The sequence below is a fragment of the Electrophorus electricus genome, chromosome 13, assembly GCF_013358815.1.
Source record: "Electrophorus electricus isolate fEleEle1 chromosome 13, fEleEle1.pri, whole genome shotgun sequence".
Lineage (NCBI taxonomy): Eukaryota > Metazoa > Chordata > Actinopteri > Gymnotiformes > Gymnotidae > Electrophorus > Electrophorus electricus.
This window is the reverse complement of record NC_049547.1, coordinates 4181350-4204146: the sequence shown is the minus strand read 5'-3', so window position 1 is coordinate 4204146 and position 22797 is coordinate 4181350. Positions and strand designations below refer to the sequence as shown.

General features: G+C 39.7%; 4 protein-coding genes across 6 annotated transcripts in view; all 4 read right to left on the bottom strand.

The window, feature by feature from the left end:
* myo6b (myosin VIb) overlaps positions 1-4132 on the bottom strand; it is a 32224-nt gene extending 28092 nt beyond the window's left edge. Inside the window, exon 1 of the mRNA XM_035533051.1 lies at positions 4031-4132. The gene's annotated coding sequence lies outside the window, so the exon portion shown is untranslated. The remainder of the gene's footprint in view (positions 1-4030) is intronic.
* Positions 4133-8182: 4050 nt separating this feature from the next.
* senp6b (SUMO specific peptidase 6b) lies at positions 8183-11484 on the bottom strand. The gene is made up of 8 exons (XM_027024746.2): positions 11443-11484; positions 11031-11339; positions 10401-10591; positions 10099-10157; positions 9948-10003; positions 9745-9813; positions 9354-9504; positions 8183-8358 (listed from the first exon to the last, which is right to left on the bottom strand). Exons 2-8 carry the CDS (start codon positions 11144-11146, stop codon positions 8230-8232), a joined length of 771 nt encoding a protein of 256 aa, XP_026880547.2. The 5' UTR covers positions 11147-11339; positions 11443-11484; the 3' UTR covers positions 8183-8229.
* On the bottom strand, positions 11213-12755 carry LOC113586542 (sentrin-specific protease 6-like). The gene is made up of 5 exons (XM_027024723.2): positions 12617-12755; positions 11940-12124; positions 11638-11756; positions 11443-11559; positions 11213-11267 (listed from the first exon to the last, which is right to left on the bottom strand). The coding sequence occupies exons 1-5, from the start codon at positions 12753-12755 to the stop codon at positions 11213-11215; spliced, it is 615 nt and encodes a 204-aa protein (XP_026880524.2).
* A 4079-nt stretch (positions 12756-16834) lies between these two features.
* Positions 16835-22741, bottom strand: mapre3a (microtubule-associated protein, RP/EB family, member 3a). 3 transcript variants are annotated; one of them, XM_027024741.2, is made up of 7 exons: positions 22634-22741; positions 21007-21130; positions 20625-20770; positions 20033-20228; positions 19018-19154; positions 18451-18603; positions 16835-18215 (listed from the first exon to the last, which is right to left on the bottom strand). In XM_027024741.2, the coding sequence occupies exons 2-7, from the start codon at positions 21125-21127 to the stop codon at positions 18147-18149; spliced, it is 822 nt and encodes a 273-aa protein (XP_026880542.2). In that variant the 5' UTR covers positions 21128-21130; positions 22634-22741; the 3' UTR covers positions 16835-18146. The 3 variants fall into 3 exon arrangements, with proteins under 3 accessions (XP_026880542.2, XP_026880544.2, XP_026880543.2); XM_027024743.2 differs by having other exon boundaries at positions 20072-20228; XM_027024742.2 differs by lacking the exon at positions 22634-22741 and adding an exon at positions 21897-22016.
* Positions 22742-22797: the final 56 nt, after the last annotated feature.

Below are 22797 nucleotides of genomic sequence, written 5' to 3'. Positions count from 1 at the left end.
CAAGCGGCCCAATTTCAAGAGATTTGTATTAACTGCATATAACAAACTGAACGGGGCTTCTAAACAGTCTCCTGCAGGTAGGATCCATTAGGACACGAGGCGCCTCCCTGCCAGATGTCTGAGGTGTGCTGAAGGCCAGGTAGATCAGTGCTCCCCTTGGCAAACACTCCCTCGGTCCACATTTATTCTCAGTGCTGGAGGCACTGGCCAAGTCCATGGTGATTCCCATGGTGCAATTATCAATTTTTCAGACACAGCTTCATACATCGTGTCTAATGACCTTACTGTGAATTCAGTGCGCATGCCAGTCAGGTAAGCCATGCCTTGCTCTGTGCAGAGGGCAGGTGAACAAAAGGTTTGGAGCACAACATCAGTATGTTCTATTTTCCTCCAGAAGACACCAGTGAAATGACTGGGCATGCTGACTAATTGCACACAATCTGATTGATGTCCCACTTCCGACAAACACTGCAAATATTTGAGTTAAACAGGTTTATCAAAACACAAGTTAAAGCACAAAGCTCTGTAAGGTGTTTTATGAAGAGAGAAAATAATTTCAAAGTATCTAGTATTTGTTAGGACATAATGTGGTAGCTCAGTGGTTAAGGTACCTGACTTATAATCAGAAGGTTGCTAGTTCAAGCCCCACCACTGCCAGGGTTCCACTGTTGGGCCCCTGAGCAAGACCCTTAACCCTCAATTGCTCAAATTGTACTCAATCATAATTGTAAGTCGCTTTGGATAAAATTGTCAGCTAAATGTAAATAATGTATGATACACTAAGACAACTGCATATTAGAGAAACATCACACACATTCACTGACTGTATACAACTATCCCATTAAAATGCACTTATTTACTTTCACAAACCTATGACAAGATTATTAAAACATAGCACTAGTCTAGATTATCATCTACTTGCAATTTTACATTAGAAGAAATTATGACATTTTCAAAAGCTAACAGAACATGTCTTCTCATTGTGAGATAATGTTTAATGGATTCCTGAGAATGTTATAAATAAATCACTATTACAGTCAACTGTAAAGTAAATTTAAAGTGATTCTAGCCACATTAACTTGCCTGCCAGGTGTGAACAAACTGGCCATCAGAAAACCAAAACCCTCACACATTTACACTTCTCAACACATACAAGATTATATAGCGTTCTTTTTACATGTGAACATTACAAATAGTAATTTTTCTGAAGTTCTTGTTTTCAGATTAGGCTACGTTAGTCTCATTACCTGCCAATTTCTGCTCCAAAGGTTACCCACATCAATTTTTGTTAATCAGCACAAGAAATCCTAGAATGTTACTCACCCAAGCAATACCTTTAAAGTAACAGGATACAGTATATGACATTATGAAGACTGACTGCAAAGATGGTATTAGGTTCACTCTCTCAATTCAGCCAGGGTGCTGCACAAGATGAAAAAGCTTGCAAGGTAGTTGCACTCTAGTCAGACCAAGGGGAGGGATTCGCTTACAGCAACTCATAACCCTGCAGTGTATTCATGTAGTATTTCAGATGGGACCTCTAAATGAGCAATCCTGTATCCTGTAGCCATTTTCTCATACAGTTGGGCTTAGTTTAAATATAAAGAGGAGGGATTTGGTAGCACTAAGAGAAACAGGTTGGTAGTTCACCCTCCCTGATTCTTAGTCTATGACTTTACATGTCACTTAGCAAAAGTGTATTGCAAATGACATCAGCCTTCTACTAGCACCTACACTGTCACAGGTCCCACACAAGATGAGAATGAACCATGCTGCGTCATGAAGAGAGCTCAGTCTCCTTAAGCATCTCAAAGAAAAGTGGATCTGGCCAAAGGTTTTATAGGAGGTCTAATTCATCTAGCAAACATATTTCCTATAACATATTTTCAATCTGTATAGTACTGGATAATTCAACTGATTGTAAATGCAAAAAGTACCAACATAATGAAGAGTAGATGACAATGAAAATGTGTACATGGCCAAAATTTGAGTCATTTTTTATGTTGGTAATTTGTGAGAAGAGATAAAAATACTAACCTAAAAGGATTGTTTGTAAGAAAACATAAGCTTGTCTTACAGTTACATTGCTCTGTGCTAGGAGACAACCACTGAGAAGCCTGGCAGAGGCTTTTTTGAATATATATGCAGTGCATTTAAAACAAGTGTTTACACAGTGTTTTGAATAAAATAAACCTCCAGTGAGTGCCATCTAGAACACCACACTTTCAAATATAACAAATCTACTATAACCAGTCAGTGGTTTGAAAATATTTTAATTATTTAAAAACTTAATTGCACTTTCACCAGAACCAAAATGAACAATGATTTGTATCATATTAGCCCAACCTGGTGTAGTAATGAAGAGCATAGCTATTGTGTCATTGTGTTCAGTAAAACAATGACTCATTCAGATGCCGAAGATCTGAAGAATGAGCACAACCTGGCTCAGTGAGTAGGAACAGCCATGGGCTCAGGGCCCTGGGCCCTAAAGAAAAAAAAATAAGAATGTGTCTCTTTGACGACACCACCACCACCACAAACAAACAAACAAATAAAACCTTGAGTCTACTGCTTAGAAGGGAGTCTACCAGGCAGAAAATTGAATAGCATCTTAATTCTCTGTTTTATGGAAAAGCTAAGTTAAAGACTGCGTTTGGTCTGTCATCCAGTTTGCTAAAGTAAGACGTTGGCAGATTTCCACAGAATTTCTATTTGTAATATAAAGTCACTGGTCTAGGTAGACAGTGAATGTTTTAAACAGATTCACCTTAAAGCCATATTTCATTAAACCAACAACTTTAGATTCTTAAGGTGTTAAATACCCTAAAAGTAGCCTGAAAATTCAGGGAGATTAAAAACCTATTTTTGTGTTGACTCTTGTAAGCAATGATATCAAGCAATTTCAAGCTATTCAGCGTCATTTACAAAAGAACAATACAGCTACATGCAAACTTAGTGTCTCAGGCTCAGCTTGTTTGAGTTATGAGAGATGACTTGACATAGATAATGCGAGGCCCTATGAATTCCATCAGATTCAAGAAGGTGAGTTTATTTCACCTAAAGCAAATCAACCCTGCAAACAATTCCCGATCCACTCTGAGATGAGATGCACACCGGTTCTCAGTTAGGATTCATGAGAAGGGATTTACGATGTTCAGGAACGGAAAGCAAACAGACCATTTTCTAGACAACAATACAGTGGTTGCCCATGGAGACAGATTGGGTTCAAAGGGCAAGGAGTTTCCTGTACCACATATAAAGCATCCTCCCATATTTCCTGCTCCCTACGCAGCCAAAGGGTTATAGAAAATACACTGTTGATATCTGGACTGGCTTAAACAGGATGCAGAGCCAGCTTTTAGCTCTGCTTTGATGTTAGCCCAATTTTGCTGGTTTCCAGCTAAACACAGTAATTGAAACACATGAAATGTGAATTCAAGTACTTTACTTAGTTTAGCTGAGTTTTTAAAAAGGTCAAGCAGCTAAATGCAGATGCAGCTAGAGAAAAATGTGCTTCGACTCTGCAAAGGGATAGTTAATACTTATAAACGTGGGCAGAGGTATTAGGGGGAGAAAGGCCAACCGCACTGGTGGAATTTCGCTAAGTACGCGTTGGTGAGGATCATTCCATTCTCTCATAAACTGATAAATATCACTCTTTTTTGTGGGACGCACGGTAGCTAAATAACATCAACACAGTTTCCAATTATTCAATTTCTCTGACAAACAAGCTATTGATTCAGGAGGCATCCTGAATGCCAATTAATTTACTTACTTTCTATTGCACAAACTTCATTCGTTTTTAAAAGCATTCATAATTCGACAAAGCGGTGGGGCAAATACGTGCACGAACTGGAAAACAATAAGTGCGGAAACCGCACGCATTAGCCAACTAGCTCCCGTCACTATAGTATCAGGTAGACCAACTACCAAAAGCTTAAGCCATTGCGGCAACTGCACGACAGCAAATTTTAAGTTGCGCTACAAGAAACGTATAAGCGATCAGTTCATTTAAAAGTATTCTACTCACAACGTGGTAACTTCCCTCTGTAGACAGCGTGCAAGACCCCGCTTTTTCGCGCTTAAATAAGGCTGTAGTTCCCGCAGGCGGCTCTCGGGCTTTTGCGGTCTCTCCTCTTGGTACTCCACTGAAGACCAGACGACTAACGGTGACGTCGGCGGCCTGTACAACGAGGTCACGATATCTTATTCGAACAGAAATGTAGTATGCAAACTGAAAGCTTTTAATATCCTAAGCTATTTGGTCAACACACTGAATACAAAAGTAATGGTACTGGGGACATGGAGTGCGCAAGATGGGTTTGTAGTCATCGTCCTTACCCGATGGTGTACCACAAATACAAATTTGAGATTCATTAATTTTTAAGTGGCTTGCAATCTAAAACTTTTAAAAGTATTCCTGAAGTAGAAATCCAATACTCCACTGAAAGCCATCTCTTTGTAAATCTAATTAGGACACCTGATATATGCCCCTACTTGCAGATGTATTAAGTTACTTAGCAAAGGTGATCTAACTATCATTTAAATGTTTACACTGTATCCTGTTTTTCCATGCAACAGTTTTCCCATTGTGGCCAAGGCCAAAACAGACGCATTTGTACCACACAGGTTTGTTATCAGATTTAAGATGGCCCTGACCCATCTCACATATCTTGTTGTATTTTTAAATAAAATGGTGAAATCTGTTTAGACAAACAATTTACTAGGCCACAGTTTATTTATATTACCTTAGCCAATGCAGGTATTATAAATACCGCCCCATTATTGTGTGAAAGCTGAATAACACTTCTCAGGACCTGCACATTATGCAGGTTTCCTGTAACAGTGAAGCTGAGCTTGCCTTTTCCAGAATCTTTCTTAAGCCAAGACTAGCTCTCCTCAGTGCACAATAACACATGTGATACCAGTGGAAAAGTAAGATGTGGGTAAAGGGCCTTCCAGAGCATAGGTGCAGTTTTTGGGAGGGATGAAGGAGCAGGGGTCCCCCTCAGTAATTCCTGCTCACGCTACTCATATAATGTGTTAAATTGGGTTGTGTGAATGGTGGTCCAGTCCCATCCCCCCAGGAAAAAAGTGTAAGTGAAACCTACACCACCATTCCTGGGCTTAAATGAGTTTTCCATACAAGCAGATATAGCCCAGAATTGCACCTCTAAATTCAGAATGAAAATAAATATACAAATCATTTATATATCAGACAAGCAGTTTACAGCTCTTAAAACATCAGCGATACAGGAGCTTTGTGAACATGTGAAATGGCCCAAAATACAAAAGGACAAACTAAATTATGGCATACAACATCATTTTAAAACACTACTGTGATATTTACTTAATAACATAACAGCAGCAGTCAGATGGCCCAAGACATGCCGGAAGGGATACAGACTAGCATTAACCTCTCAAGTCTATTTGTACCTGTCCACAATGTGAATACTAATAAAGAACATAAATGTATACATTTTACATCTGCTCTTGAAACTTATTTCTTTTAAAAACTCCCATTGTTGCCATACCAAAACCTGGACTGCCATTTACAACAATTCCTGACTGAGATATTCATCTAAAGTTACAACACACTCCATATGTTGGTTTAGAGCAGATGGGGAGTTGTCCCAAGACTTGAACTAATAACTGATTAAAGTGAGTATCAGTCCACTCTGGTCCACTCTGAGATATTACCTCCTTGTAAAGGTCAAATGAAAACACTATTGTAAGTTACTCTGTACAAGCAAAATTCTTTCACTCTGGGGAAAAATACATCCCATCAAAATGTCCCTGTGATTTGTCACATTCTCACCTTCTTCTGAATATTCCCGATTCATATTTCTTTTTGAGACAATGCAAAGAACTGTTTAGAAATAAAGAAATTACAAGTAGTATAGATAAAAGGGGATATTCTCGCCCTAATTTTAAATGGCACTACTGGGCTGTCAGTAGGAACTATATGAGAACGTGGTTACCAAGTTGTTAGGCAACACATAAAAAGAGTTGGCTCCAGATAGACTAAATTAGTGGTGGATTAATTCTGTGGTCCAGGCTATTTGGCATAATCACTTCAACAGAAACACCATCCTATTATCACCCACACAAAATCAGTATGGTATAAACCATATAGAACTGTTCATTGGTACGCTTTCAAATCCCCCCCAAGCACCTCTGAGGAATAAGTGAGTTCTAATTGGAGACACTGTGACCATGGTAACTGGTCACTGTGATGTAACGCTGGGATTACTTATGTTACGCATCTAATTTGATAGCAACAATAAGCATTTCAACCAAATGGTAGACAAATAGGAATTACCACACAATCAGCTATTTTCATTTGTCTGTCCAAACGTGAAGCGCCCTGTGTAACAGGCTAGGAAGCCCTCTCACCAGACTGAAGAACTCGGCTATGGAGATCATTAACATGTAAGGGCACCCCTCCCAAGAGTTATCACTTACTGCAGGAACAATTATGTGTCCCCTTTCTCCAGGTCAAAAACCAGTAGATAGGGGACTGGCTATGGACATGAAAGATTGGAAGTCATGTTTGAATAACATTAATAATGGTGATTATTGATGATGTTTGATTCACTGCTTTCTTTTTGCTAACTCTGCTCCCGATCTTCATTCAGCGAGTGGAATATGTTAGTGATAGTCTAATAAAAATATTATTTAAATGATACCACTGACTGTGGAATACAGTACTGTCTGAATAGAATATGCCCCTCGCCGACTGACACGCCTGATTTGGGGGGTGGCTGAGTGGGATATGGTAGTGGTCGTCTAAATAAAACCTTACTTAGTACTGAGTATGAGAGTGAAGGGGTCCCAGTTGTACTCGAGAGCCGTTTTTTTTATCGTTGCGCCCAAATTTCCAAGGATAACCAGCAAGTCACAAGAGATGCGGTTGTCGCGTTAGGTCCCTTAAAGCGACAATGAGTGGGATGTGTTGCCAGAGAGAGCAGCATGTGTCGCGTAAGACAGAGACTGGATAATGATGGATAATGATTTTCGGGTTGTTTACTGGTTAGGTGACACCCCTGCGGGAAAGACTGTAGGCTAGAGGAATATTTAAGGACTGAAACGATTCCTTGAGAAACTCCATTACTCCATTATAATCCATATAACGATATCCACAATACGACCCATAAATACTAGGCTCACTAATCCCCAAAATATGAGATTGCTAAACTATGCCGGAGCGATTTCTCGTCTTGTTTATTGGCAGAGACGTCGATTTTGATATTTTTGGATCTATGCAGTAGGTATTAAATGGACTGGAATAAGTTGTGTTACATACTATTGTATTTTGAACGAATTATTGAATATTGAATGAAAATGATTGAATGATTGAAAAATATACCGTTCTGGGCGTCTGGGCATCACCTTTTATACACTGTTCTGAGAAATTTAATTAGCGGTTTTCAAAAACCGTTTTCATACAAATGAGGCTCATTGAGTGCACTGTTTTTAATATTTGTTTCGTAGCTACGTTTTACATCAACTTTTCTCGGCTACCTTTTGAAAATGTTAGACCACACTAAAAACCCTAGGTTATGTGAGTATAAACTCCTTCCAGGTACGCAACACGTGCAACTCCAGAGGAAACTCCAATGTGATTTGAACCGTTTTAAATCACGCAAATAGTGAATAAAACATTTCTCCTACTCCAGGTGAAAATCGTACGTATCTGCCTTTTTGTTTTCTTCCGACGGCCCATCCTCGGCCATATCTTTCTGCGTCCACTGAGAGTGCGCTTTGTAGTTGACGTGTGTATATATAAAAACTAATCATCCTATTTAACTGTCCAGCTAATATACGCCGAGACCAAGGGACGCAACTGTAGTAGATGGTCGTATTAATCATACGGCGGATAGGTTCGGCATGGAAGAACGACTGGTTGACCTACTCCAACTAGGCTTACATTGGGCCCCTTTTCCAATGCAGCTACATTATACCTGCTGAAAATGCCAGTGTGGTGGTTGGTGTCGGTCTCGCCCTCTTCCCTGATTCGAATTGACTCCTCACTGGATTTTGTGTTTCATCTTTCAATAAAACGTTCATTTAAAAAAAAAAAGAGGCGCAATGCAGCAAACATGGAGCATTTGAATACAAACAACTTTATTTTTGCACAAAAACCCCCAAACAAGTTCAATTTCCATTTAGCAGGGCCAACCCTCCAAGGAGCAGAATTCACAAGAGCAAAAAACCTGTGGAGGATGTTCAGTTTCCTAGCTGTTGATGGTGGAGTCTGAAAATAAGACGCTTGATTTTCTCACGCTTTTTCTTCACCACTTCCTGTGGAAACCAGACACTTAGATCCACTGCAGGATGGAAAACCTGTGGTGGGTTCTGGAAAAGATGGCACAAATACTCTGAAATTTCAAATTACTCTGAAAACTGAAATTTCAAGCAGAGATGTGCATTCAGACAAATCATCAGTTCTACAGCACACCTATGCAAATCAAGATGATGATTTGCACATTAGAGGCCTCCTGACATCAAATTGAGACTCAGACCCTGCAATTTGTAATAACTGGTGTTTGTCCTTCCAATTATGGTTTCCAGAATGGGTCAGGACACTCCTTGGTTCTCCAATTGATTGTCTGAACATATGCAAGAAATCTGGCCTTGGCAAACAAGGAAATCAGACCTGACCACAGACTGCTGGGCCCAAAAGAACTCAATCTATTCTTTTCAAAAACTTGCTGCAGGTATTTGATGGCACACATATTTTAAACTTGAAATTAGAGACAATGCAATACCAAAGGTCTAGAAATCAGCTTTAGTTTAGAGCAGCCTCAAAACTGTCATCATTTGTTTTAAATGCCGATATGATTAAACCCTTATCTACGGATCTGACTCGCTGCTAACAGTAGTTGTCTCAAAAAATGCTTTCTATAAATTTGACTAAAAAGCACAAATCTTAATTATTTATTTAAATGATCAGAAAACATATGCCATTATCTAAAAAAAAAGGGACACATCACACTTGCAGGGCCGAGAAACGAAGCAGGTTTCATCTTATACATAGTTGAGTGTTATATGATACGCAATTAAATGTTTAATAATTTATAAGTGATTTTTTTTTTTTTTAATTAGGAATGACTCCTGCTTCTCTAATCAGGCAAGAAACCAGTTATATAAAATGGTGATATTGTACATATTCCTATGTAGTTAGATGAGCTTAAATTAAAAAAAAAACCAAAAAAAAAAAAAAAAACCACATCACACCCCAAATACACACACACACACACACAAACCAGTCATTACAAAATTCAGGTCTGAAGAGCCACCCTTGAACACCACAAATGAGTGAGCCCCTATAAAATACATTTCCGACGTACAGTGATGAAGCTCTCCACATACTGTAGAAGGTAAAGCCCACAGTCGGTATTATTATCCTGCTGTGGGACCTGAAGACTCCAACCTTTCATGGCTCCCTTCCCAAAACTCTGCCGAGAACCCTTCTTCACCCACCACTCCATCTCCAAGTATCTATTATTCGCACGCGCACACACACACACACGTAGAACAAAAGGTACTACCAACACCAAGGTACCCAGTTCAATTCCTAAGGACTACACATGTCTACTGATAAATGTATACTAGTTCTGGATAAGATCATCTGCCAATTGCTAAAAATGTAGAAAATAAATGTACACAAGCTTTAGAGAGCGAGCAAAAGAGTTCATGTCATATTCAACTAAGTACAGACAGAGAGAGAAAGAGACTTACTCCTGAAGTACTTTCACCACTGCTGGTTTGGCACTGCAGGTGAGAGAGTCCATAATGAGAATGCAGGGCCTACAAACACAAGAAAGGACACAGAAAAAAAAGCGCATTATGCCTTCGGTTGTCTGAAGACACGAATGAGGAATGCTCTCGAAAATGAACTGTACATTACTGAAAAAAGAAAAAGGAAGATCCGTCATACTCACTGCTTATAAGCAACGCTGGCAAAGCTGAAGGCATTCCCATTGCTGGTGCCATTATGCTAAAAAAAAAAAAAAAATAAAAAAAAAAGGTATTAACATTTTACTAACAGTACACCAAACTCACAAGAATGAAAACAAGAAACAAGCATATTACCCGATTTCCTTCTTTCATGTCATCATCTGAGACAAAGCTGAACTCACTGTCCATCTCACCTATGACAGACACCTCATATAAACACTGGGCAGAAATCAGCAATAACAGCTTCCAGTTCTTAGTTCATTGAGGGGGTCTGAGGGGACCTGAGCCGCAGAACCAAAAAAAAAAAAAAAAATACAAAAAAAAAAACCCACAAAGCTGCAATTTGTGTATTCATATGCAGAGGCAAGATGAGGAATCAGACCACGTGGCGTAGGACTGACGGGTGATTTGCACTTAACCAGAGATGGACTTATTACCTACAGATGCGTTCCACCTGGAGAGCTGCTCAGACGCCGTCTGTCTGTAGAAGAGCGACATGGGGTTAGGAAGACAGAGGCTGGGAGCGTACTTAGCCGAACTCTCCTCTTTCCTATTCCCACGAGAGTCCATGGCAGAGCAGTGTGAAACTTGGCCCGGGAAGCAGATGACAACCAGATACCAGTGAGCCCTGGAGCAAAAATCAGAACCTTCAACTTTAGGCTTACAAAAGATCTAGAACCTATAGAAAACTAAAGTCTTGTTGGGGGGGGGGGGAAAAAAAAAAAAAAAAAAAAACACACATTACCAAGAAGAGACATCTAAAATTCTGCTGTCACAGTCAATATATTCCCAAGCTATTTATATCAGCTATAATATTGGTCAGCTTTTCACACCCAACCCCACTAGCCCACTTCCCCCCCCTTAGCATTCCAGCACAAGGGTCGACCAGAACTGTAGCCCTTTTCCCTTTCTACGGTTTTGCCTTCACACTTCAAACCAAACGAGAGCATTCTCTGCACAGAACCTCCACAGCTGATGTGAAAAGCTGAAGTCAAGAGAGCACAAAGTTAAGCATGTACTCCCTTATGAAATATGTCACTTAAAAGGTTAAAGAAAAATGAACTCACAACTCATTAATTGGTACAAAAATGAAGTCTTTCTCAAAAAGATCCAAACGCCTGGTCCATGTTTTCACCCGGTTATGCCTTTTCTCCTGTATGCTGAGGGGGAAGGTTGCCAACATAATATCTGAAGCTTGAGAGCACAGCAGTTCTCTGCGAGAGTCTACGGAGGCTCGCGTGCTGCATACTTACGACAAACCTGTGGCACCTGGATGCCTCCTCTGGGCTTCTTGAGTGAGACTCCTGTAGAAGAAGGAGCTGAACACATGACACCTGTTGGCATCCTCCGTTTTTAACTTCTCACAGACCAAATATCTGAGAAATACACACACACACACACACACACACACACACACACACACGTAAGCAAAACTTCATATTTCAAAAATCAAACTGGCTGGAAGGCCCTGGCACTTACTTCAAATAGAAGTCCAGTATTACATCATTTAGCAATTCTCCTTCATCGAGACAACCGAGATCCTCCTCAGTAATGGAAAAGCCTCCTTTGGCTGGAGGAGGAGGATATACGAGCAGTCTGGAAAGCAACAGATACTCTCTCTACAATCGTCATCAGCAGCAGAACAAAGTGACACTCAGAAATAAAATCACTGACTTTCTGACAGGCTGATTCTGTGAGGGGAGGCTCTCCATCAGGTCATCATCTGTGTCTTCAGTGTCTGAGACGCTGATGGTTGCCATCTCAGCGTTGGTGGGAGAGAAGGGAACTGGGATCTGTTAAACCCAGACACAGGACAAACAAAGCCAGAGAAACATTTACAAATCATTATGAAAACACTTTAAAACAGAAATGGGATTGAAAAATTCAAAATGAATTTCAAACTAGGAGAGTGACCTTGCAAGAAAAGAAATGTATTCTTTAGTTACAAACATATTTATACTACTATGGCAACCCACCTCCGTTATGTGAAAATATTTAGGGCTCATCAACCTGTAACTGTCTTCCTCAAATGTCAGACTGGCTGGAAAGTTGCTCATGTTCCTAAGCCTGCCAATCTCTGCTAGTATCTCTTCAAGAGCAGCCTTTTCCAGCATTTTGGGCTCATTCTCAAAGATGACAACAAGGTATTTTTCTTCTTGATCTGACATTGGAACAGACAGAATTATGAGGATACATCATGTTATAGCTTCTACAATAAATATATTTATTAAGGGTATTTTATATAATGTGGATGGGTGATATGGAAAACATTTAGATGATACAATATTTAGGCTGACATTGTTATTCGCCAACAAGCAGAATGTACCAGTAAGACAGCAACAATTCATGTTTTTAAAAAAAAAACAATAGTCCCCATTTCTCTGTTTTTTTTTACCAGGCTCCATCACAGAAAATATTCTGTATGCTCAGAAAAGCATATCAGGAATTCTCATCACGACTAAAATCAAATTCACTACAACAATCAGAAGTAGTCACAGAGGACTTTCAGTACCCCCAATCCACCATTTCTCAGTAACAATACACAAATCAATAGTGCCGTAAAATTACAGCAGTGGACAAAACGAACCCATTTTGGGGAACAGAAGAAAAAATGAAAAGACATGATTAAGAGCTGCTATGCTGTGCTACTCACTCTTGCTGTGGCAGTCATACCAAGCTCCTGGGATGGTGGGCACACCGAGCTGGTCTCGGCGACGGTAGCACGCTGCAGGGGTCATCTGCAGAAACAGGGCTGGTAGCCCTTGAACCCTGCACCACTCCCAGCCGGTCATCTCAGATGCCTCGATTCGCACTTTTGTGACAATGGACAGTACAGGTCAGAGAACATACCCAAAGTACAAGCCCACTAGAAAAACAAATTCATTTAAATGGGCCAATAATTAGACAAGAAAATGATAAATTTTGTAATAGCTTATTATAAAGAACATGGCATGGAATTTACAATGTTCAATAACCTTATTTTAACGGCATTTCAAATAACGGACTGACAGGGAATAAATGTTCAAGTTACCACATATTAACCCATGGTGATGTAACTTTGCTCATCTAGTGTAAAGCTCAGACATTACATCATCCATCATACGTTTTTACCTTCACCCAGAATTTCCCAGTAATCCACTGAAAACTGCAACAGAAGCATACACACATTCAAGTGCCTGGTCCATCATAAATCCTACTAAAATAAGAGTCGAGCCTAATTGCTACATGGTGCTGCCAAAAAAGCAGCCAAAGCTCACAGTGAGAGGCCCTCTGAAAACGCTCTTCAGTGTTCCAAATTTAAGGCTCCTAACGTTGAGGGTAACACTCTTGCGTCCTTCCATGCCACTCCATTTTACGGAAGGCAACCTCATGACAGAGGTCGGTGCCTTTGCCATGCGTTTTTTTGGCACGACGTCTCCATTCTGTAAAAGGTACACGTACATTCAGATGTATGCCAGTATCTGATAGATAAGGGCATGAGAGTCAAACTAGTTTAAACACATTAGCTTAGACTGGAGAAAATCAGCATGAAGTGTTCCCTCATACGATATGTTTGCACAAGTTTTACCTGAGACTTTTTGTCAGCACAATGTGCCAGTTCTTCAGAGTTGGCACTCTCTCGGTTAACATCTGGGCCTGTTAACATTTAAATTAATCCATTATTTGCATATTTTGGATACATTTGCAGTCTATAGCATATCTCCAAAATCTAAGACAGTCCAAAAACAATTCATATTATGACTCTCATACAACCTCTTTTAAGATACATAACATACTGCACAAGTTCATTCAATTTTTCCAATATTCTAGTCATGGTACTTAATTTATTTAATTTCTCTCTCACCCAAAGTCTCCACTTGGCAGAGCCCCAGTATAAAGTGACATGTATACTTACTATCTATTGCAAAGCTGACTGTAGTTGTGTCTACATCTTTCCCTCATTCCCATTAGAAAGCAAATCACATATGCCCCACCCATTTCACTGAGGTAGTGCCAACTTATCTGTATTTTAAAGGACTGACTTACCATATTGATTAATTAACAGCACTTCACTAGATTTGATATTCAACTCTTCGGTGACATCTCTCCTATAAAAGGCAGACCAATCATAAATCGCGGCTCCAAGTTCATTTTGAAAAGACTTAAGAAGAAGGCCGAAATATATATACACCAAACCTTTTTGTAGTTGTCCTCCCATCAGACACCAGGGCATGTCGGAAGTAGCGTCTCTGCAGTACACCACCTTGTGATGGTGCTATACGCAATGCGAAACTTCTACCTTCTTTGCGATTTTGCGTCATGGCTTGAGAGGGCTCGCTACGGCACAGAGGACAGTTTGTTTTTTAAAGGCTCTCTGAATACATCTAAAAATGCACCGAGCTACACATCCAGGCCTACCTAAACGATTCGCCGCTCCCAAGCATGTTCAATCCAATGGCATTCCCTCTCAGTGCCTTGGAAGACAGCCTGAACTCTAACACGCTCTTCCCAAAGGCCTCTTTTCCCCGAGGCTGAACACGTGAACACAGCTATTTACAAGTTGAAATTTCTAAAGGAAATCGTTAACTAGCTAGTTAAGAATACCACGCCCAGACAAGGATCCTACACAACGGAGTGGGCCAAAAAATCTAATCAGGCGCTCATGAAAGGCTGCCAAGCCAGCCTAGCTAATTATGCACAGCTAGACGGCTACAGCAACCACCTCTGCAACATAACTAACGCTAGAGAGTTTATCAGCTAACAAGGGAGCCGGCTTTGCACAAAACACTTACTTCCCTGATGAATTTGGCATTACATATCCCATTTATTACCTACCATTTTAAATAACTTGATTATAATTTGGGCTACTCTAACATTCTTCCACAGAAGTCGGGTAACTTTGTAGGCATGCGCAAAGGTGTCAGTTGAACGTTAAGGTACTTGACTTTTAATGGGTTGCCAGTTCAAGCCCCACCACTGCCAAGTTACCACTGTGGGGCCCCTGAGCAAGGCCCTTAACCCTCAATTGCTCAAGTTGTATTCAGTTATAATTGAAGTTGCTTTGAATAAAAGTGTCAGATAAATGCGGAATATATATTTATTACACCTTTCAACAAATATACTTATTAGATCTAATTAAAGGACTAATGACAATTGCCTACAGAGCCTATATGGTCAGTAATCTTACACATAAAGTAATATATGGTCTAATCAAAGGACAAAAGATATATTGAAGATTCAATATTTAAATAAACTACACATAAGTAATGTGTAATGTCCAAATAACCCTCATCCAAAACATTGTTGCTTACACATTTATAATTACAGTTTTCCCAGTATATTTAATGCATTTTTATATGTTCGTGGAATTCTTCAGGTTCCCTTCAACAGTTTGGCAGATGACCGGTGTCGTCATAACACCTAGCCCAGGGGAAAACCAAAAGTTGAGAGTGTATCCAAACACAAACTGGCCAGAGAAGATAAAAATTAGGCCTGCACATTGAGGTCTACTGTGGATGAGAGGGCAGGGTAAACAATCTCACTTTGTTTCCTGCTCCTGTGCTCGAATGAAGAGTGGGACTCCATGTGCAGGGTTGTGTGCTACAGTCCACACTCACACATAGTTACACTGGGCAGCATTATCATCCCCTAAAGCATTTTACAAGATAAAACAAAATGGGTCCCTCTTGGCTTCACCAGTGCACATGTTTGGCCACTATGACACTATTACACCTGTTCTCTGAAGGGCCTGCAAGCTTGCCAGACCAGTCATGGCTGAACCGTCTTCTGTTGTCCATCAGAAGTCCAGACTTGGTGCCACATGTAAAATCCCCAGCAATCCAGGATCAGCAGTGTATCCATTCTAAGGGGACACAGAACAGCAGGGGCCATGACTTTTACCTTTTGTTGTAAATTTAGCCATGTTTAGAATTTCTTAAATAATAATAATTTAATATTATTATAATTTAATAATAATATTTATAATTTAAAATATGTTTTCAGTTAATTTCCTTTCACATTACCAAACCACTTACTGTTTAACATGTATTTTGTATTGCAATAAAATATTAGGCAGGCTAGGGGAAGCCAACTTAATATGGAAGGTTATTATATTCCTTGGCCCTTTGGTTTACTTAATACAAATTGGGTTTTAATAGATTACTTATATTTAGCGATTTTTCTGTAATAATAATCGATGTGTTATGGTCAGTTTGTTCTTTTTTATGAATACATTGCCACTGCATCAGTTATTCATAGAAGACCTTGTATGGAAAATGAGTTAATTTAGACTATGATGGTGAGTGACTAGAGGGATATATGTATATGAATTTCATTAAATTGGCTAAATTCATACTTACCATCTTCCAATCAATCAAAGATCTCGTTTTACCTTATCCCAAAACCTTTACATCGTTACAACGCATTGGTCATCAAAACAAGACTTTGAGTGGCCACTCAAAACGGCAGTTGCACGTTTGAGCCACCTGAACGTTACTGGTATTTCTGGAAGTGTGTGTGTGTGTGTGTGTGTGTGTGTGTGTGTGTGAACGTAGACCTCCATCTAGTGTCAGACCCGTGCATATGAGCCTCAGTATAAACGTGACTTGAAGCCAAGGACATAGGTAGTAACACTATAAACCTACTTACAAATAAAATTCATTCATTAATATACAGTTTATTAAATGTATTGATCTTTAAAGTAGCTAAAGCAAATCTGTTTTCTCAGTACATTTAACACATTTTTATGTGATAGTTACAAGCTATGAACTGTAACAAATTCTATGTATCACAGTCCTTTGTATTAATAATGTACATTGTAACTAAAAGCCCGGCAGTCTGTTTACAACCTTCACTGGTGAATGCCACACTGAAATGCAATATAACCACAGGCTTGGATATTTTAACAACTCTTTATTTACTCAATAAAACGCAAAACAATTTATGCAAACACTATTATGGCCATGTTTTTTTTTTAATGAGACAAAACAAGTATGAGAGTGAAAGGAGTCTCTATGCAAATGGTTTTAGACACAGACTGCAAAGGCAGCACAATGCTTCTGCCAGCCAGCCAGCCAGATTTCCTTTCCTTCACACCTGGGCCTTTTTTACATCGCCTCACTTAATGTGGAATTAGAACAACAAAACCCAGCCCATGCTAGTCAATAGCAGAGTTAAATAAATATCAAAATGAAACCTAGAAAGGCAGTAAAAGTAGCAGCAAAACCTCAGTTAAATAGCGTTTCATCAGTAGTGTGTCTACTAGTCTGATTCATAAGTATCAAATACCACTTTTCATCGCAAAAGTAGATTTCACTATCTCAATCTAAGTGAGCAGTACTGAATCATGACCTGCAATCAAACTAAACCAAACCTCCATAAAAAAATACAAATGTAGCACTCATTCACTGTTTATGCATGCCATTCACATGCTCCCGAGGGATACGCAGTAACCAACTAGCCGGTAAAAGAACTTTGTGCAGTTCTTTAAGATTATTTTCTTTTTTCCCCTTCATTTTTATATGTCACTTACTTTTCATCTATTGACAAATATGCAGTACTCCTTGCTGTAATTGCAGAATGACCTTTTTGTAGATATAAAAGTTTGAGGAACACTAAATAATTTCTGGAAAAACTTTCAGTTTAATAATTCCCTGTCTTTGCCTCAGTTACTGCGCTTGAAAGCAGTAAGAGAGAGACTGAGGCCGAAGAAAGGGACCCACGCAAAAGAATACAAAAACCAACAGCCTACTCTATATCCTGAACAGAGCCAGTACAGGGCCTAGACAAAAGGCGCAGGAGATCTAAGGCAAAAAAACTGCGTTTCATGCAACATCCTTTCTTTTTTTTCTTCTTCATGACTACTTCTGCTTTAACTCCATTGTGCTACCCTCAGTCCCCGATGTCTTATGTTCATTCTCCAAGTCGTAATGTGAAACATGCTAAGGAGGATAGGATATATTACTTTCGCTGCTATTCTGTGGGGGTGGGGGTAATGAGCCTCTTGAGATGTGGTGCGTGAACCGTAACAGGAGGGGACAAACAGATACATAGTACTTATGGGGCATCCATAGATACAAAGGTAATGGTGGAGATATCAACAGCGTGCAATGAGGGGAGGAGTTCAACGTGGAGTGGAGGTGAGGAAGGGAGGGGTAGGAGAATAGGGTCATGGAGGAAAGAGAGGGCAGATGGAAAAGGATCACTCAGTACTCTTCCTGGTCCAAGTGGGCCTGTTCGTCCAGCTCATCATCCTCTGGTGGTGCAAACCCTTCCTGCGTGACGAGAAAGGATCATTACAGTGATCATAAAGTCTCAGCATTTGTTTTCTTTAAATACCAAAAAACTAAAACATATCACTTTGATGATCTAATGCTGAAGACCCATTGTGTATACATGTATATTGTGCATGTTGGTTGATTTAAGCCAAGCTCATTCAACTATTATCAAACAACTATTATCACTGTCTTCCATGTGTTCTCTTCTGGAGTAAGGAATACCCACGCCTACCTCTGTGGCGTAGAGGATGTCCACTATCCTGGTAAGGACAGGGTTGTTCTCATTCTCGTGTTCCTGGCAGATCAACTCAATGTCTCGGAGTTTGCTGAAGTAGAAGTCTCTTTCCTTCTCCAAACCATCTACAGTCAATTTCAGTTCCATTAACTTGACAGAAAAATAAAACAGGAGAGAACAATGAATGTTACCACTTGTGAGGACAGACGTACATCTATTCTGAGGAATTCAGGTCGGCTGAAAGAGGTCAGTGTATTCTAATACCCTTTTTCACTTAATAGTTCTGGATCTATGATGAGAACATCAAAAAGATATTTAGCAATTCCCTTATCTTTGCAGGCAGTGTATAATTGAACCAACAGAAGATGACACAAGGTACAGCACAATTAAATTAGATTCCTAATTTTACACAAAGATGTACTGTGGAACCAAAAATGTATAGAATGAAAAAAAAAAAAAAATAATAATAATATATATATATATATATATATGTATATATACACACCACCAATGTGAAACACTGCAAGGTAGAGTAAGACTTCCTTACCCTCCCAGGGACTCTACCTGTTGATTTAGCTCCATGACTTCGGCATCTCCGCCCCCATTTCGAGCCAGACTGGGGTTCTTCCTAATGGTGGTGGTCGTCACTCTCTGTGGTGTGGGCATGTTTTTTGGTACTGTTGGTGATGTTCTCTGGGGCCCTAAAATGGGAACAACTTCAGTATTTAGCCAAAGTACATGTTTAACATCCAGTATCAGAAAGAAATATTGCATGCAGTAAGCTGATGTCACATTGTTGGAAAACACATGTATATATATATAGATATATATATACACTTTAAATATGTAAAAGCAGCAACTAATAATGATCTGCTAGGTTAAATTCAGTATATATAGCTTGAGTACAATCAGTGTTTTAGTCTAAAGCTGTTGCATGGGCACACTGTTACTGCCGTAACTTTGGTTAAGCCCTCGTGGGCCCAAAAGCAAAAAAGCCTAATATTAATTTTTTCAGGCATGTCTAACCAAAGTCACGTCATTATGAAAAGATGTTATCAAGAGACTGAATTGTGGGCACATTCCCAATCCAGCCCAATGACATCACAAAAAGAGTCAACCATTGGCCAGTTTCATTTGCAGGTTATTTTTCGTGTGAATAACACAAAAATATTTGACTTATTTGCAAGTTATGTGACTTCTGAAGGACGGTTTCCTGATATCAGAAAGTGGAGAATTTTGAGGTCTATGTTATTGGGAGCAAGGGATGATGGGGCTGAGTCATAAGTGCAGCCCTTGTGGAATATTTCATCAAATCTGTCCAAATATGCTCAAGTCACAACTGCACACCGTGTTCAGCATGAGCAACAGCCAAATCTTTGTGGTGAAGATTTTCTTAATGACACTGAGCTGAATATTTCAACACACGATGCGATTCTACATGAAATTCTTTGTACGCTATTATGAAAGCCTGAGCATGAAGCAGTCATTCTGAGGACCGTGCACAAACCAGCTGCTTGCAGAGCAATCGACCAAGCTCAGCAATGGATGCAGCAGAAGTGCAGTAGAATCATGGGGTTACCTGGAACAGTTCTCTTGGGTTTGTGGGAAAAGTGTTCACCTGGATTTGGGGGAGGAGCAATATCTTGGCCCTGTCTAGCTTGAAGAGGATCATACTCTTTGCCATCGTAGTTAGCATCAAATAATTTTTTAAACCACTGGACGAATTCAAAGTTGTCCTGGAACTTTCCCTTGACAAGCTTTTCCACTGGAATTATCTGAATGACAAACAGGAGAAACAGAGAAATTAAATACACCAAATTAACCCAAAAATGGAGTTTACTAGAAATTAATGAAGGGTAAATACACGGAACTACCCAAGGCAATCCGAAACTCTAGGGCCTTCACTGAACAGTCAATGCACACCCACTTAACACACCACACTACTAATCGTACGATCTTAAAATGTTCTCATCAAATGCAGCATCAAAGCTGCTGACATATTTTAAATATAAGGCAATAATTTTCTGCTTAGTGAAGCTATAGTGCTGAACGTAACTGTGAAATTTAACATCTTATTAGAAGAAGGTAGGCCATATTAAGAATTAAAAAGGCATAAGGACTGGTTACTGACATGGCACAAAATGCATGTACTGAAAAAGAAACAGACAAACTTTATCAACGCTCATCCTCTTGAAGGCTGCTTGAAGGACTTTGAAATTATGTATATACTCATGTTCCAGCTTTGCTTGGAATTTCACCTTCTTTAGAAAAATACATCCCGGAAATAACATGTCCATAAACTGACAATATGCTGCACCTATAAAACCAAAGACAAGCATGTAGCTTAATGTACATGCAATGCAAAGAAAAATAAAGGTTGTCTTAATTATGACAGATATGAGGTTATTTATCTTTAAGGTAGTTCAGTCTCTTGAACAACCCTTTCATCTTACATTCATGATGAACACCATCAATCAGAATAATTGATTTCCACATGTCTTTATAAATTTGAATAAAGCAAATCTTTTTAGAGATCGATGTATTGTGACCCACCTGAACATAACTGTTCTATTTTGGTGTAGCTGAGCTGTAGAGAATCATTAACCCACGCCAACATGTCATGTCGGCTTAGGTTCTCGTTGGTTACAGATGTGGAGTACACATTCACTGCCATTCCCTACACAGGATAAAAGAAGTACAGACAAAGAGGTAAAACAAAACGGCTGATGTTTAAACAAGTCAACCACTCTTGGAAAGATGCAAGAACCATAGCACTGCAGAACTTAACATTTCCTTTGTTTGGCGCATGTTCCTCAGTCACCTTCAGCATATTAGTGTATAAAGCTCTCAACAGTACAGTGCTGTGGCCATCCAGGTTATGAGTCTGACAAACCCTTCACAGGGGACTCTCTCTCTGTTTATCTGAGACAATGGACAGTGTATAATGCCATTGGGGGGAAAGCAATAACATTAATAGAACTTTGACTCCTCAGAAATGAATAATACTTCCATAACTTTGACTCCTCAGAAATGAATAATACTTCCATAACTTTGACTCCTCAGAAATGAATAATACTTCCATAACTTTGACTCCTCAAAAATGAATAATACTTCCATAGTTTCCTCTTTGCCTGAAAAAAAGTAATTAAGCACACATCTGGTCTGTACATGCGGTCTACACCCTACGTTCATAAAGGGATCTATATGTACAATTTATGGATTTGATACAAGTTATGATTAAAAGTTCTGCAGCTCTATGATGACTTTCCCAAAAGAATCACAGTGTATTTACTCTTACAGAGAGCATTAAGCGCATTAAAATGATCACCTCCCACACTTTCTATAAATATCTGCATTACTCATCAAGTGAATCAAGTTAAACTCAGTTAACGTAGTACTTAACCCCGTAAAATCCAAGCACTTGGAAAAGTGTCAACTCCTACCTCTCTATCGCACAGGTAGCAGAGACTCTATAGCACGCATTGGACTCCTCGCTTTATTTAGTTCCTCTTGATTTCAGTCAATTCCGATAGTGACTATTCACCCAACAGAAGACGTTATTTCACCCTAGTTTTGATGCGTTGGCCCCATGTGTACGTCTACAGCACCTATACCAGGCAAAAGCGTTTTTCTAATGCCTGCTGGCCTTTGCTTCTGCTGTAGTAGCATAGCGCAGGGTTATTCAAGTCTTGTGCGCACATTTTCGATACTCAAGAGAAAATAAAGCATTCCGCCAGAAGATCGAAATAACAATACCGATAATACGCCCCAGACACAAGTGGCGTTTTTATTTATCAGCGACTCAGCCAGTAATTGCAAAACTAATGGTCGAGAAGACCCTGAGAAACATCAAAAGCTATTCTCGATTATATCCGCCAGCATTACAGGCCTGTGGACTGGTGTGTCTTCTTCGTAATTTCTATCCAGAAACCTTTGTGAAGGTTTTTTTTTTAAGTCCCAACTTACAATTAGAGGTGATATGAGTGGTCTACATGTCATGTTGGTTCGATTAAAAAAAAGGACCGTTATTATGGAGGGCCTCGTCGACAGTACTGTCACTGTAGCTAACCGTACTAGCGAACACACTAAACAGTGACAAAGGCCCGCTCGCAAAAGTACAGCCGTTGTACTTATAAAACGAACAACAAAAAACGAAAGGTATACGTCTCTCAATACTTACTGTACTATTACAGGACTTCTGTCAAGGTCCCAGTTCAGCCTTGGTCGGTCAGCGGACAGTGCGCGGTGCAGTGGTTCGTAACGGGCCGCCCCCAGCGCTATTACGCCCGCAACAACCCGGGGCTTTAACGCGTCTCCGCCCCGCCCCTGCTTCACAAAACTCCG